Source organism: Cornus florida, unplaced genomic scaffold (assembly GCF_030987335.1).
Source record: "Cornus florida cultivar Cherokee Brave unplaced genomic scaffold, ASM3098733v1 CherokeeBrave_3.0.0_Hap2_Chr09, whole genome shotgun sequence".
Taxonomy (NCBI): Eukaryota; Viridiplantae; Streptophyta; class Magnoliopsida; order Cornales; family Cornaceae; genus Cornus; species Cornus florida.
In genome coordinates, this window is record NW_026775579.1 from 94,820,737 (window position 1) to 94,837,741 (window position 17,005).

Consider the following 17,005-nt stretch of genomic DNA (forward strand, 5'->3'; position numbering starts at 1 on the left):
TGTAGGAATAAAAAGTTAAAATTCGTGTGTGTGTGCGTGTGTGTGTGTAATAGCCGCACACAAACATATTTTTTGACACAATTTCAAAAAAAATATTTGGGTCATCATAATATTAAAGTTAATGAGCAACAAAAAATTCCTATACTTGAGAAACCCCAACTTACATCTCAAATCCAAATCACTTGTAGCCAATTAATTTGTAATAGTTGCAGTAGAGGTATCGATGACAAGCTGTGCCAAGAATTTACAGAGTCAGGCAAAGATTGTTTTCATCTGCATAGAAGAGAAACCACATCAACGTTGGAATTTAGAGTTCAAATACAAAAATATATATATATATAATATAGAAGTTAAATATATATATATAGCGCATTTATCGGAAATGTAATTATAATTAGGGGATGATGGGGTGAGTTTTAGCAGGACTCTCTTCTTTGGGGAATATCGTCAAACAGATGGGGCATAGAAGGAAATGGAAATCGAGTTGAAGAAGACGATGAAACGGCGTCACACGAGTCTCTGGTGATTAAGAAAACAAAATGTAGATTTAAAAAGGGATGGGAAGATAAAAGAAGATTTTACATGGGAAAAAAAATGTGAAAAGGCAATCAGACTTAAGCTGAGGTGCAGCATGTTAAGGGCCCACTTGTTTTTCTCTTTTTTATTTTCGGAATTTTTTTTTTTTTTTTTGGGAAAGTAGTCTAATTTATATTTGTTAAATGAGTTGAATCTTTCACAAAGAATCGTGTAATTTATACAAATCACTTCATTGCAAAAAATAAATAAATAAATACTTCATTTTTCATATCAATATGATCCATTGGTTTGTAAAGTTATTTATTATTTTTACAAATTAATATTTATTGTCACCCCCAAAAAAAATATTTTAATACATATCATAAATTTTTAAAAAATAAAATAAAATTATGTACAACTGTAATAATGTAACAAATCTATCTAATGGCTTGGTGGTAGATACAAAAACTAAATAATACAAAAAAAAATTGTGTCATTTCTACAGCTTTCAAACAGGTAGTATACCTACTTCAGAATTCTCAAGGTAATCAAAGTAATCCGTCTTTGCTTTCAATTATTGTATTTAAACTCAACAATCTCAAATTTAATATTCTGAGACCCACCAAAATTGGAGTTGTTAATGGCACGAACTTTTATCAGTTATGCCTTCTCGCTCTCTTTATATATACACACACACAATGTAGGTCTCTACTTCCTCCAAACAACCTCAACTTTTCATGATCTTTTGAGTAAACTCAAAATTGGCGACTACCTGGTATGTTCCATAAGCCTTCGATATGTGTTGCATAGGTTACCTATTATGTTGTGTTACATGGGTTACTTTTTATGTTATGTTAACCTAATCTTGAGACCATTAAACGAATTGAATAGAAGATGCTACTGTTCTTTTCTATTAAATCATTAGATTGATCGAAGGCTAATCCAAGTTCAATCTTTGAGCATAAGATGCTGCTTATAGTCTTGCTTAATTCAATCTTAACTAAGAGACCCATAATCACCAAAAGCTGATTATCACACCTACATATATATGTACACACGCCCAAACCTTTCCAAATTTTCATGTCAACTATAACCAAATATTTTGTTTTTTTAATGCATTCAACTTGGAATATATCAGAAATCCAATTCCCCAACCCCCAATATTTGGCAATTCCAAATACAGAGATATAAATACTTCATTAGAAAAGAAATAGAAAGTGGTCGTGAGCATACCCTTGTCTCAGTGGAAAAAACACTCACTATTTCCCTTGATCATAAGAAATAATTACTTACCCTCGAGGTATCCAATGTTTTCTCGTCCCGTGCCACCTCTTGACCTCAACTCTAACTTCAATTCATCTTTCTCTGATTTCAGGAATGACGCAACGAAAAAGCCAAGTTAAAGCATTGGCCAAGGAGCAAGCAGCATCAGTAACCAAACAATTCAAACAATTTGACGTTGCAACTGATTACTCAGACCATGAGTATGTCAAATTGAATCCACAAAAAAGTTTCGGAAGCAAAGTGTGCAAAACGATCATGAAAGAATGGAATGTGCTAAAGAGCAATCTCCCAGAATCAATTTATGTGAGAGTTTATGAAGGAAGGATCGACCTGCTCAGAGCTGTGATTGTTGGGGCCCCTGGAACACCATACCACACTGGCCTCTTCTTATTCAACTTTGCATTCCCTCCAAGCTACCCGGATGTAACTCCAAAGGGACATTATAAATCATTTGGCCTCCGTTTGAATCCAAACCTTTATGAAAAAGGGTTTATCTGTTTAAGCCTCTTGAATACATAGCAGGGTCCAAGTTGGGAACCTTGCAGGTCAACCATGTTACAGGTGTTGGTTTCTCTCCAGGCACTGGTACTCAATGAGAGACCTTACTTCAATGAGCCTGTGCTTGAACCCTACAAAGGAACGATATGGTACAAGAACCAATCGTTGAAGTATAACAATGATGTTTTTGTGATGTCATGCAAGACAATGATGTTCCTGCTCCAAAACAAGCCAAAGAACTTTGAGGATTTCATTGTCGAACATTTTCGCAGCCATGGACGGGTTATTTTGACAGCATGTAAGGTGTATACAGAAGGGTTTGTGACAGTCGGTTACTATCAAGATGAAGGGCTCTTTTTACCCAAAAGAGTCCATGTATCAAGTGAGTTCAAGGATTCAATGACCCGGGTATATCTAAGACTTGTTGCAGCCTTTGAAAAGATTCAAAAGAATGGTCCTAAAGATTCTTCTTTGAGGAATTTCATTTCACAGTTGGATCTAATGATTGGAAAAACTAAAGATGAGTATATACAAACGGAGGAAGAAAACAATAACAGAATAATGAACTTCTTCGTTTTTTCGGTAAGTAGAATAAGGAACTTCTTTGGAAAACTGAAGGAGATTTTGGATTGAACACGAGTGCAGAAAGCAATGCGGCTGGAATTGAAGCAAAGTCTTCTCGAAAAAGGTTCAGTCAGGTGGATGAGGGGGACAAAAGGAAAGGAAGGACACTCTGACTTAACTTTTGATAAAGCATAATTATCGAAAAAAAAAAAACTTTTGATAAAGCATGTTACTGATGCTTAGCTGAAAGTTTAAACATATTACATAGATGGTTTTTATTAGAATGTTTTTCTTTGTTAATCCCAATTAAGTACCTGTAATGTTTTATACATTTTTTTTGCACTTTTGATTTTGATTACTCCTACCTTTGGTGGCTAAAAGTTTTACTAGAATGGCACAATTTGCATAAAACATTTTTACTATTTTGACTTACTTTGAGAAAGCTTTATATTCTGCTTGGTTCAGCTATAGTTATATTTTCTCACTATTAGATTTATTAGCTATATCAGTACTCTTAACATATGATTCTGAGTCATACTCGAAAGACTAGTAAGAGTTTCTGGGCATTTGTTTTCAGCTTGAGACCAACTAATTAACTAAGTGAGACATATAGAAGACAGCACGACAGAAGTGAAGCGATTGATCAGAAAATGAGTAAATATTTTAAAAGATTTACTAAGTGAGAAAAAGTTGCACTAACTACAAAGTGATGAAATTTAAAATCTTGTTCATCAGAACTCCATCTAACAAGGTTGTAATTAGAGTCGTTCAAATTATGGAAGATACTGCAGAATGAAAATAGTTTCAAGCTATATGCCCTTTGTATAACTGTACCACTTTACAATCAATAAACTCCTTAAACTTTCAGGGAAAAAAAAAAAATCAATCAATAAACTCTACAATAGGTTGTAGAAAAAGAAAAAATCTAAGCAAACATGCAAAATGAAGTCATGAAGGGATGCATAATGCAATGCATTCTGTTTCTATAATTATCTACAAGTGAACTGTGAACTGTAAGGGAATGACTTTTGATAGAAAAGATTGGAGAAAAGAGAAGTCGTGTGGCCAAACCCCCTTTGTATTAGATTACGGGATGATGATGGTGATGAGTCTACAAGTGAACCGTATTTGCTACCAAAGTTGTAACTTACACTCTAGTGGTACTTCCTCACCTTCCAATATAGAAGGTGGAGGGTTCAAGACTCTACAGAGGCAAGTGGGCATGTAAGTGTATTTCTTATCAAGCTAAACTGTAATTATCCTCATGTCTCTTTCCGTAATCTACTCTTAAAACCTTCTTGAAAAGGTCAATTTGTGTGTGACACCCACTATTTATAAACATATATGAACCATATGAGCCATCAACATACACAATAATTAGACATGAAAAGAACCCAATTTGCTCAGTCTTTGTATGGATAGTAAGAGGCTACACTAAATTGAGTAGTTGAGTAATTTGATAGAAGTTTCCCAGTGATTTTAATTTTGCTTGTAAGAATAGAAAGTTAAAATTCGTATATATATATATACTCACACACAATCACATTTTTTGACACAATTTCAAAAAATTTATTTGGGTCATAGTAAAATTAATGAGCAACAAAAAATTCCTATAATTGAGAAACCCCAACTTACATTTTAAGTCCAAATCACTGGAAGCCAATTTGTAGTAGTTGCAGTAGAGGTATCAATGACAAGCTGTGCCAAGAATTTACAGAGTCAAACGAAGATTGCTTTCATCTGCATAGAAGAGAAACCACATCAACGTTGGAATTTAGAGTTCAAGTACAAATATATATATATATATATGTATATAGCGCATTTATCGAAAATGTAATTATAATTAGGGGATGATGGAATGGCGGTTGGTGACTTTTAGCAGGACCAACTCTTCTTTGGGTAATATCGTCAAACAGATAGGGTATAGAAGGAAATGGAAATCGAGTTGAAGAAGACGATGAAACGGCGTCGCACGAGTCTCTGGTGATTAAGAAAACAAAATATAGATTTAAGAAGGGATGGGAAGATAAAAGAAGATTCTAGATGGAAAAAAAATGTGCAAGGCGATTAGACTTAAGCTGAGGTGCAGCAAATTAAGGACCCACTTGTTTTCCTCTTTTTAATTTCGGTTTTTTTTTTGGAAAGTGTTGTAATGTTTCAAATATATATATATATATTGTTAGTTAAAGAAAAGAAAAAAAAAGATATTTAAAAAAAAAAACAAATTGGTGGGCCCACAATTGTTTTAAGTGATCGTGAGACTATCTTTTGGTCTTTTGGCCTCTATTTCTTTATTCTCTCGTCTCTCCCCCTGCTTGCTTCCCTGTGGTTTCTTTTTTCCCTTTTCTTTTTTTTCATTTCAAAACTTAAATCCTTGATTCCTCTCTCAATTCTTGGTATTTTGAAATATCGTTTGCGACAAATTAAAGCTCACGGCGAGACCTACAAGCTGATAGGAGCAATTCATTGGTTGATGCATCATGAGAAATTCAAAAATCCTAAGATTTGAGGTGAAATTTGGGGGTTTTGCATATAATTGAAGTAGGGGTTCATAATTCACTTTTTCTTGCTCCTTTATGAATCATCTTATTTGATTTGTCGTCAATCATGTTAAATTGTGTTAGTTTTTCCTTGAAATGATCATATTGTTGTAATGAGATATGTGTCTATGTGTTTTAATTAGTGTTACATGAAATATATGAATTTAATTCCATGTCTTACTTACTTACCATGCTAGAATTTTGTTGAAGGAAGTATGTTATTTTTTTTTAAACTTCTTGTGAAGCATGCTAAGTAATTAAATCTTAAAATTGGTGTGTGATGATAAATGTTGCTATGACCAAAAAGGCATGAAGCATCTATGTACTTCATTTGAAAAGAGATGAGAACATGAATTTGACAAATAAATAAATAAATAAAAATATATACATATATATTTTTGGGAAAGAATTTTGAAAAGAATTTTATGAAAAACCCGGCCGCTTAGGAATTGCCTAGGGATCGCGGCGTTAGTGAGGCCTAGAGGGGACTAGGGAAACCGCCCTAGTGTGGTTGAGTTACCTGGGCCCCAAATGATGCCATGGAGTTGCCATGGGTCAGGGACAGTGGCCAATCCTCCTCTCGTGCCGCCATGGAGTTGCCATGGGACGGGTTCACTGACGATTTGGAAATGATAATGGAAATGGTTTTGGGAAATGGGGAGTGACATTGCATGGCACGGTATCTCAGCGCATGGCATATTTATTTGTGGTATTGGATTAATGATGTGGTATCGTAGTTATACTTTTACTCCCGGCATGGTATGATCCCAATTTCCTTATTCCTATTCATTGTGTGGATTCACGAGGTCTCAAGAGATGTGCCTTAGGCACTACCTACTGAGCAATTTTGCTCACCCTTATTATTTAACATTTTTCAGGGCTCGGAAAAGAAGTGGCGGATGACAATCCCCCGCAAGCTTGAAGAAGATTAGAAGTTGTATTTTGTTATCTTTTGTATCTTAGTCCATTTTTTTTTTTTTTTTGTATTGTCTCAAACTATGTAAAAGATTATTTATTTTTGCAAATCATGGCCCTGTAACATAACTAAGATACTTGATTATTTTTGTTGTAAACTGAGACCATTTAAATGCTTAAGTTGAAGGGGATGATGATGATGGGCTAATTTGGGAAGTTTGTTGATGTTGTGGTATTGGGGAATGCATTATATTTCTTTTGTATTGTGTGTTGGGGCAGGTTGGATAGGTTTTGAAAGGCCGTTGTTTTTTTTCATTTGAACAGGTTGTTGTAGGACTATTTTTAGCGGAGGTCATGCTGAAATTTTTTTAAAATTTTTTATTATTTTCAGTATTCAGTTTAGGGTCGTTACAAATTTGGTATCAAAGTGAAAGTTCGAAAACCATTAGGACGATAGGTAGAGGCCTACCTATGGTTGTCTAAGAAGTCATTTGCATTGTAAATTCCTTATTTGCAAAAGTGTTTTGCTATGTGAAAAAGCATGTTTAACTGTTTACTTGCTTACGTGCTTATGTGATTATATGTTTATATTAATGTGTTCATTGCATAGTATTGCATGCTAAGTGTTACTATAACATCCTTTTATGTTGAGTTGTTCACGGTTGGACCTTAGTGTTATCGTTATTGAACCGTTTTTTTTTTTGTTTTATAAAACGATGTCACGGCGTGAAGAACTAAGGGAAGTTGGCACTAGGCCAACAAAGGGTGATGTTGGCGAAAGCTCTAGCTCCAATCCGGTGGAGCCAATTGATAAGGACATACTTCTTAGGGATTTGATTGCCCCAAGAGTTGTTCCTACAAGGAGGGATAATGTTGAAGCACCCGTTGAGGAAGGTGAAGGTTCGACGTAACTTACATTGAACCGTTTATTGCAGAGAGCCTTAAGGGTTACAATTGCTACACATCCGCAGCCGGTACCTTAACCAGTACCACAACCTATAGCCCAAGTTGAAGAGACACCAGCACAGAAACGTCTCAAGATTATTAAGGGATTTTCTCAGTTGATGCCGGTAATGTTAGAAGGTGGTGTGGATCCAATGGAAGCGGATGACTATATAGATCAAGATGAAACTCAATTGACTTCTATGGATATGACAGATGATCACTTGAAAATCATCCTAGCCACTTACAAGTTTTCAAAGGATGCCAAGTTTTGGTAAAAATTGATCACAAATCAATATAAGATTGAAGAGATGAGTTGGGATAGATTCAAGGAGCTGTTCTATGAGAAGTATTTCCCTGACTCCAAGAGGTGGGAGTTAAAGAATCAGTTTATTGGTCTTATCCAAGGCAATATGTCGGTGACGAAGTACGAGAACAGGTTCACCTCACTCTCTCGCTTTGCTCCAGAGATGGTGAGTAATGAAGTTGATAAAGTTCGGAAGTTTATCTCCAGACTTGACTACAAGATGAGGCCGTTGTTAATAGCACAGGGCATCAAGATTTATTCTGAGGCAGTGGAAAGGGCATTAATGCTAGAGGCGAAGGCCAAAGATAAAGATGCAAGAAGGGAACAGTGGAAGCAAAAGAAAAATGCAGGGTCATTTTCAGAGGGACCTTAATGGAAGAGGAACAGAGGTGGTTCATCTCAGTTTCAGGGGCAACAGTCAGCACGATCTGCTCCTACCACTCGTATGCCAGCAGGGTCTGCCAGGAGTGGTGTCATTTGTCATCGTTGTAATCATCTGGGTCACTACAAGTCAGAGTGTCCACAGACATCGATTAATTCTGGGGCTTGTTTTGGTTGTGGCCAACAAGGCCATAAGGTTAAGAATTGTCCTAATCAGGGAGCAGGCACCGGTAGTGGTAGAGGGTCACAGCAGAGGCCGTCACAGACTGCTACGGTTCAGTCAGGTTTCAGACCACCACCATCACAGTCTGCCATGTCCTCTCAGGGTTCAAGGCCAGTTAGGAAGGATACTCCTACTATGTCAGTACAGCAGTCAGGTGTTCAGGTTGGTAGTTCTCAGGCACAGGCACCACAGGGACGTGTCTTTGCACTTGCACCGACTGATGCATCTCCTGGATCATCAGTTCTCCGAGGTATATTTCCAGTGTTTGGTTCTTGGGCCAGTGTTTTGTTTGACTCTGGTGCATCTTATTCCTTCATATCATCATCATTTGCACTTGCATCGGGGTTAGAGGTCAGTTTCATGGATCGGGCGTTGTATGTTGATATGTCAGTTGGGGTTTTAGTGTCTTTGAGTTGAGTTGTACGGGATTGTTCCATTGTGATAGCCGGACGAACCTTTGTGTTTGACCTTATCCTCTTGGAGATGACTAGTTTTAATGTCATTCTTGGGATGGATCGGTTAGCTTCCTTTTGTGCCACAATCGACTGTTTTAGAGGTAGAGTCACAGTTTGCGCTCCCGAGGGAGACTGTTTCCTTTTCGTGGGAAATTGGAGTGATTCCCACATTTCATCATTTTATGGAGTCGTGGTGATTACTTCTTGGCTAGCCTTATAGTCGAAGAAGATGACGTTGTGGAAGAAGATTATCCTGCAGTTGTTTATGATTTTCTGGATGTGTTTCCGGAAGATTTGACAGAGTTGCCTCCACACCGAAAAGTGGAGTTCACTATTGATTTAATGCTAGGTACCGCGCCGATTTCTATGGCACCGTATCGTATGGCACCAGTTGAATTGGAAAAATTAAAGAGGCAGCTTGATAACTTGAGGATGAAAGATTTCATCTGACCGAGTGTGTCACCGTGGGGCGCACCGGTCTTGTTTGCTAAGAAGAAAGATGGTTCTTTGAGGTTATGCATTGATTACCAGAAGTTGAATCGTGCCACCATCAAGAATAAGTATCATTTGCCAAGGATAGATGATTTGTTTGATCAGTTGAAAGGAGCCAGTTATTTTTCGAAGATTGACTTAAGGTCAGGCTACTATCAGTTACGGGTTACGGATAAGGATATCCCAAAGACAGCGTTTCGTACACGGTATTGACACTATGAGTTCCTTGTTATGCCTTTTGGCTTAACTAATGCGCCAGCGGCATTTATGGACTTGATGAACCGTGTCTTTCATGAATTACTTAGACCAGTTTGTGGTAGTTTTCGTGGATGACATTCTTGTGTATTCATGATCTCGGGAAGAGCACGAGATCCATTTGAGTATTATTTTACAGATTTTGCGGGAGCATCGATTGTATGCCAAATATGATAAATATGAGTTTTAGCTACAGGAGGTGAAATTTTTAGGGCATGTTGTTTCAGAAGGTGGAGTGTTAGTGGATCCATCAAAGGTTGAAGCATTTTTGAATTGGGAGCAACCCAAGAATGTTTTTGAGGAGTTTCCTTAGCCTAGCGGGTTACTATCGGAGATTTGTGAAGGATTTCTCCCGTTTGGCAGCTCTTATGACCCGTTTGACCCGGAAAGGGATCAAGTTTACATGGAATGAAACCTGTGAGTCATCCTTTCAAGAGTTGAAGACAAAATTGACTACAACTCCAGTGTTGGTGATACCTGAGCGTGGCTTGGGTTATGTAATTATTGTGACGCTTCACGTGATGGTTTGGGATGTGTGTTGATGCAGGATGGTAGAGTAATGGCTTATGGATCTCGACAGTTAAAGACTCACGAGCTTAACTACCCTACTCATGATTTAGAGTTAGCGGCAATTGTATTTGCCTTAAAGTGTTGGAGACATTACTTGTATGGTGAGAGATTCGAGATGTACTCGGATCATAAAAGTCTCAAGTACCTTTTCTCCCAAAAGGACTTGAACAACAGACAGAGAAGATGGGTTGAGTTCTTAGAGGACTACAATTTTGAGTTGCAGTATTATCTGGGCAAGGCAAATGTGGTAGCAGATGCCTTAAGCCGAAAATCTCGTGGGACTCTGGCCTGTTTGGCTATTCAGAAGTAGAAGATGATTAAGGATTTGGCAGAGATAGGATTATATTGTTTTGATGACGATGTTGACAGTGAGCTAGCATTCTTGTTTAGTCTTGTGGCTCAGCCTACTCTTGTTGTGCGAGTGATTGAGTTACAGAGACAGGACTCGGATTTAGATGCCATTCGCGTTTTGATCTCCAGTGGTGAGACAGTGAAAGATTGGGCCTTGCATGCAGATGGGGGTCTATGGTTCAGAGGTTTATTGGTGGTTCCCATGGTCTGTCGTGAGGACGTCTTACGGGAGTTTCACACTTCTCGCTTTACAGTTCATCCAAGTAGTACCAAGATGTATCACAATTTGAGATGTCAGTATTGGTGGAACGGGATGAAGAAAGATGTTGCTCAGTTTGTGGCTAAGTGCCTTACCTATCAGCAGGTGAAGGCCGAGCATCAGAGACCAAGTGGTTTGTTGCAACCATTGCCTGTAGCACAGTGGAAATAGGAACATATTGCTATGGATTTTGTGACAGGTCTTCCAAGGTCACGGAGGGGCAATGAAGTCGTATGGGTCATCATTGATAGGTTGACCAAGACGGCTCACTTTTTGCCTATTAAGGCAACAGATGATGCAGAGAAGCTTGGTGTACTTTATGTGAAAGAGATTGTAAGGTTGCATGGAGTTCCAGTAACTATTGTCTCAAATAGGGATGCCAAGCTCACTTTGAAGTTCTGAGAAGGACTTCAAGCAGCGTTTGATTCAGTGTTGCATCTTAGTATGACATTTCATCCACAGACAGAAGGCCAATCGGAGCGTACTATCAAGATTTTGGAGGATATACTTTGGGCATGTGTACTTGATTTGGGAGGTAGTTGGGAGGATTAACTTCCGCTTATTGAGCTTGCTTACAATAACAGTTATCAGCCGAGTATCCAGATGGCTCCATTTGAGGCGTTGTATGGTAGACTTTGTAGGTCTTCTGTTTGTTAGACTGAGATAGGCGAGACAGCCGCCTTAGGACCCAACATTGTACTCAAGACTATTGAGAAAATTAAGCTGATCAGACAGAGGTTACTTACAGCTCAGAGCCGACAGAAGAGTTATGCGGATAAGCGGAGACGGCCGTTATCCTTTGAGGTGGGAGACCATGTTTTTCTTCGGGTTTCTCCATGGAAGAGCTTGATGAGATTCGGGAAAAGTGGCAAGTTGTTGCCACGATTCATTGGACCGTGTGAGATTTTGGACCGTGTAGGAAAGGTTGCCTACAAACTTGTTTTACCACCACAGGTAGACAGAGTCCACAATGTTTTCCATGTGTCGATGTTACGGAAGTATGAGCCGGATCCATCTCACATTTTGAGTTGGGTTGATATGGACATTAATGAGGATGTTTCCTATGAGGAAGGACCAATTCAGATCCTTGACACATGTGATACCCCTCGATTCTAGAGCCACGGGTGATCAAGTCCGAGAACAGATCCGAGGGATACCAAACAATTAATATATAAACAAGCAGAAATAAAACTGAATTAAATACAAATTAATAATACGCTGAAAGAAATCTAACATAAGAATCCTCAAACTTGAAATAAATAAATTAATATGATTTAAAATCGTACAAATCCTTGAACAAATTTACAGAATTAAAAACCAAAATTTAAAATAGAAATGAAATCCTATGTAACCGGAAGAGTGAGTGTCTGTATCTGCATCAACACGATCCAGCTCTAAGACTGGTACTGTCGAACACCTGAAAAATAATAGAGTGGGTCAGGCCCACATGCAAGTCCTGATCTGCTACAATCCAAACAGTAATCCGATACGCAGATACATCCTAGAAAGACTCAACAATATCTAGAGTAGTCCATATATGTATATATAGTACACACTATAAGACGCTCGCTAGTCCAGTAGGTCTGTCTCAGCCTGAATAGAAGGTAACATACAAATACGCACCCTAAGGTAGGCATAAGTACCTAGACCTACCAGGGGACAACACCTATGTCCAGTTATCCATCCTAGGCGATATACGCGCCCTAACCATGGTCCTGAGACTCAAGCTCATACCATGGCATATATAATAAATATATAAAGTCCGTACTCCTCCTAATACAGAATATCATCCATTTGTGTAGTGGTCTGATATCTATATAATAAATCCATTCGGAAACCATAGTAGATCATTCAATTCACAATTGATATGACACATGTAGGTGATGGACTTAACCTTTATGGTTAATCCATTCCTGAATCCAAATTGGGTCGGACTTGGTGTTTTGAACTAATCCATTCCCAATATAAGTAGGTCTTAATGTTTTGAACTAAGCCATCCCTAATATGACATCGTCCCATACCGGTTCATATACATCCATATAAGTGGGACTTAACCTTTTTATGGTTAATCCAACTCATTCCAAATTAGGTAGGATTTAGTGTTTGAACTAATCCATACCTAGTATGTCACCGTCCCATACCGGTATATACAATCCTCCAGTTCACGTAGTTATTAACACAGTACAATTATTTATTAACCACATCCCAGAATAAGCATAAATATAGTTTAGCACGTATACAACCAATTTATGCATCCAATATAACATTTAGATATCTCATTACAATTCTTTACATATATGAAGAGACAGTACAAATAGCCCCTCCAGCTAACCCAGTTGACGGAAACAGTATTAGATACAAATCAACCATAATCCATTATATGCATAATTATCATTTAATACCTATAACAAGTCAATAGGAATTATTACAGAATCCAACCATCACATTTTAATCATTTAAAATGCTAATACACGGCGTAGTAATCCAATCCTCCATAAACTCCTTAAATTGAACAGAATTTATAAAAAATATATATATCAACTAATTCCAAATCAAGAATCGATGGTTACAAGCACTTACTATTCTTATACTTCTATTTAGATATAATTAAACCATAAATTATATATGCCAGAAAAATTCCAAGTTCCAATAAATGGTTTGAATGTTCAAAACAGTTAGCAACTCCCGATTTTTCTTAAATTTAATTTTCTCCAATCCTTAACCCAATCATGGATTAATATTTTCCATAGTATAATGGGTTTATTTCAGACCCAACAATAATTTAAAACAGCCTAAACAAAGTTCCAAGAACCTATACAGACCAAACAGTGCACAGAAACAAAATTTGGTGCGTTCAACTGAGAGCAGGCTCATTCAAAACAAAGAGCCTGCTCTATTTTTTTCAAAAGAGCCTGCTCAACTAATCTAGGAGCCGGCTCCTAGATGCTAGAGCCGGCTCCACCTTCCTTTGGAGCCGGCTCGAAGGTAGAAAGAGCCGGCTCCTCCTCTTCTTGGAGCCTGCTCTTCTCCCCTTAGTTGCCGTCGTCCGTTCTGCTGCTTCTTCTTCGACTGCGGTGTTTTCCAGACCTCTGTAAGGTTCTTAATGGTTGTTCTAGGGTTCAATCTTAGTTCTAGGGTAATCTTAACCCACTGATATGCAACCACGATCTGAACTAGACACAAGTCTTACAGCAACGATTACATAATTTCTGATAGCAACTTTAGACAACTTACAATAGATTTATTTAGTAAAACTCAAAACTGTTTTAAAATCTTATTCTAGGGATTAAACTCATTCTCAGAATAATTGTAAGGCATCCAATCATATTACTAATCTTAATAAAACAGGCTTAAACGTAAAAGACACAGACAGCAGAAAATCAACCAGTATGCAAAATAGTTAACTCACTGAGATCAAATAAATTCATATCTGCATGGAAAACATGTTATTATGTTTGTGTCAATCCGTTTTATCTTTTATTACAACCCTGAAGTCTAACCAGGTATGCACAGAACACGAATTAAGGGGAAAGAATAGAACAGAGACTTGCCTGCAATTTCAGAGTTTGAAACTGTAAACCACCGTCTATGAGTTCTCCGTCAATGTTGTCGATTACTGTTCTACACCTCCGGCGCTCTTGGTTCAATCCAGAAGCAACCCCGTTCTTCCCCTTGAACCTCACTATAAATCCTCAAAGGTCTACTCTCTGTTTTCCTACAATTCCTCACTATTGCACTCTGTATTTTCTCTCTGTTTCTTAGGTACGTGAGAAGAACTTTGTGCACTTTTATAAAACCCTAAACCCACATTAAACTATATATTTATAGAACCCAAAATCTTAACCTAATTCTAATTCGTTTACCAACAGGAAAACAAAACCCTAACATCCATTCCCTAACTATGTCGGCGACATCCGCATAAAATAAAAAAGAAAAACAGTACATTAATTAAATAAAGCAATTAAATAAGTACTAAAAAAAAAAAATCAATCAGGTAATAAATTCAAGTTACATAATACTAAGGCAATTAATTTAAATAAATTCAAATAATATAATTAAAACAATCGCAATTTACATGTAAATTAAATACACACAAATATTAATTAAATCAATTAAGCAACCACAATTAATCAATGAAAAAAAAATTAAATTAAATTTCCAATTCTATTCTTTTGAAAAGTAGGGGTATTACAACACACAACAAAAGGTGTTGAGGAATAAGACGATACCAATGGTGAAAGTTCTTTGGAGACACCACGGAGTCAAGGAGTCTACTTGGGAGCTTGAACAGGATGTTCGCTCCAAGTATCCAGAGTTGTTTTCTTCCCCAAGTATGACTTGATTTCGGGGACGAAATCTTTTTAAGTTGGGGAGAATGTAATGTTTCAAATATTCATATATATTGTTAGTTAAAGAAAAGAAAAAAAAAAAAAAAAAGATATTTAAAAAAAAAAAAAAAAAATTTGGTGGGGCCCACAATTGTTTTAAGTGGTCATGAGACCATCTTTTGGTCTTTGTTTCTTTATTCTCTCATCTCTCCCGCTACCTGTTTTTCTCTGGTTTCTTTTTTCTTTTTTCTTTTTTTCATTTCAAAACTTAAATCCTTGATTCCTCTCTCAATTCTTGGTATTTTGAAGTGCCGTTTGCGGCAAATTGAAGCTCACGGCGAGGCCTACAAGTTGATAGGAGCAATTCCTTGGTTGATGTACCATAGGAAATTCAAAAATCCTAGGGTTTGAGGTGAAATTTGGGGGTTTTGCATATAATTGAGGTAGGGGTTCCTAATTCACTTTTTCTTGCTCCTTTGTGAATCATCTTATTTGATTTGTTGTCAAGCATGTTAAATTGTGTTAGTTTTTCCTTGAAATGATCATATTGTTGTAATGAGATATGTGTCTATGTATTTTAATTAGTGTTACATGAAATATATGAATTTAATTCCATGTCTTACTTACTTACCATGCTAGAATTTTGTTGAAGGAAGTATGTTATTTTTTTTGAAACTTCTTGTGAAGCATGCTAAGTAATTAAATCTTAAAATTGGCGTGTGATGATAAATGTTGCTATGACCAAAAAGGCATGAAGCATCTATGTACTTCATTTGGAAAGAGATGGAAACATGAATTTGACAAATAAATAAATAAATAAAAATATATACATATATATTTTTCGAAAAGAATTTGAAAAGAATTTTATGAAAAACCCGGCTGCCTAGGAGTTGTCTAGGGACCGCGGCGTTAGTGAGGCCTAGAGGGGACTAGGGAGACCGCCCTAGTGTGGTTGAGTTACCTGGGCCCCAAATGACGCCCTGGAGTTGCCATGGGTCAGGAACAATGACCAATCTTCCTCTCGTGTCGCCATGGAGTTGTCATGGGACGGGTTCACTAACGGTTTGGAAATGATAATGGAAATGGTTTTGGAAAATAGGGAGTGACATTACATGGCATGGCATCTCAGTGCATGGCATATTTATTTGTGGTATTGGATTAATGATGTGGTATCGTAGTTATAATTTTACTCCCAACATGGTATGATCCCAATTTCCTTATTCATATTCATTGTGTGGATTCACGAGGTCTCAAGAGGTGTGCCTTAGGCACTACCTGCTGAGCAATTTTGCTCACCCCTATTATTTAACATTTTTCAAGGCTCGGAAAAGAAGTGACGGATGACAATCCCCCGCAAGCTTGAAGAAGATTAGGAGTTGTATTTTGTTATCTTTTGTATCTTAACCCATTTTTTTTGTATTGTCTCAAACTATATATGTAAAAGAGTATTTATTTTTGCAAATCATGACCCTGTAACATAACTAAGATACTTGATTATTTTTGTTGTAAACTGAGACCATGTAAATGCTTAAGTTGAAAGGGATGACGATGATGGGCTAATTTGGGAAGGTTGTTGATGTTGTGGTATTGGTGAATGCATTATATTTCTTTTGTATTGTGTGTTGGGGTAGGTTGGATAGGTCTTGAAAGGCCGTTATTTTTTTTCACTTGAATAGGTTATTGTAGGACCATTTTTAGCGGAGGTCATGCCGAAATTTTTTAAATTTTTTTTATTATTTTCGATATTCAACTTAGAATCGTTACAAATGTCTAATGTATATTTGTTAAATGAGTTGAATCTTTCACAAAGTAGGAATCGTGTAATTTATACAATCACTTCATTGCAAAAAATAAATTAATTAATAAATACTTCATTTTTCATATGAATATGATCCATTGGTTTGGAAAGTTATTTATTTATTTTTTGAAAAATAATATTTATTATTAGTCCCAATAAAAAAATGTTTTAATACATATCATAAATTTTTTTCTATTGATTTACAGTCTTATAAAATTTTTAAAGAGAATTCGTAAAATTTGTGAAAATTTACACATTCTAACCACTTATGGTGCACAATATTGTTATTTTTTATTGACAATAAAAAGGAAATCGAAAAAAGAAAAT

At 36.8% G+C, this 17,005-nt stretch overlaps 1 protein-coding gene, 1 long non-coding RNA gene and 1 pseudogene across 2 annotated transcripts; all 3 read left to right on the forward strand.

Moving 5' to 3' along the window:
* Nucleotides 1–1,893: 1,893 nt before the first annotated feature.
* Nucleotides 1,894–2,931, forward strand: LOC132273193 (putative ubiquitin-conjugating enzyme E2 38; annotated as a pseudogene).
* Nucleotides 2,932–4,991: 2,060 nt separating this feature from the next.
* On the forward strand, nt 4,992–6,385 carry LOC132275362 (uncharacterized). Its single transcript, XR_009470608.1, has 2 exons — nt 4,992–5,372; nt 6,281–6,385. It is a non-coding gene; the product is annotated as an uncharacterized LOC132275362 (long non-coding RNA).
* A 1,626-nt stretch (nt 6,386–8,011) lies between these two features.
* Nucleotides 8,012–10,252, forward strand: LOC132273194 (uncharacterized). The gene is made up of 2 exons (XM_059774210.1): nt 8,012–8,311; nt 10,166–10,252. The coding sequence occupies exons 1-2, from the start codon at nt 8,012–8,014 to the stop codon at nt 10,250–10,252; spliced, it is 387 nt and encodes a 128-aa protein (XP_059630193.1).
* The last annotated feature ends 6,753 nt before the right edge of the window (nt 10,253–17,005 follow it).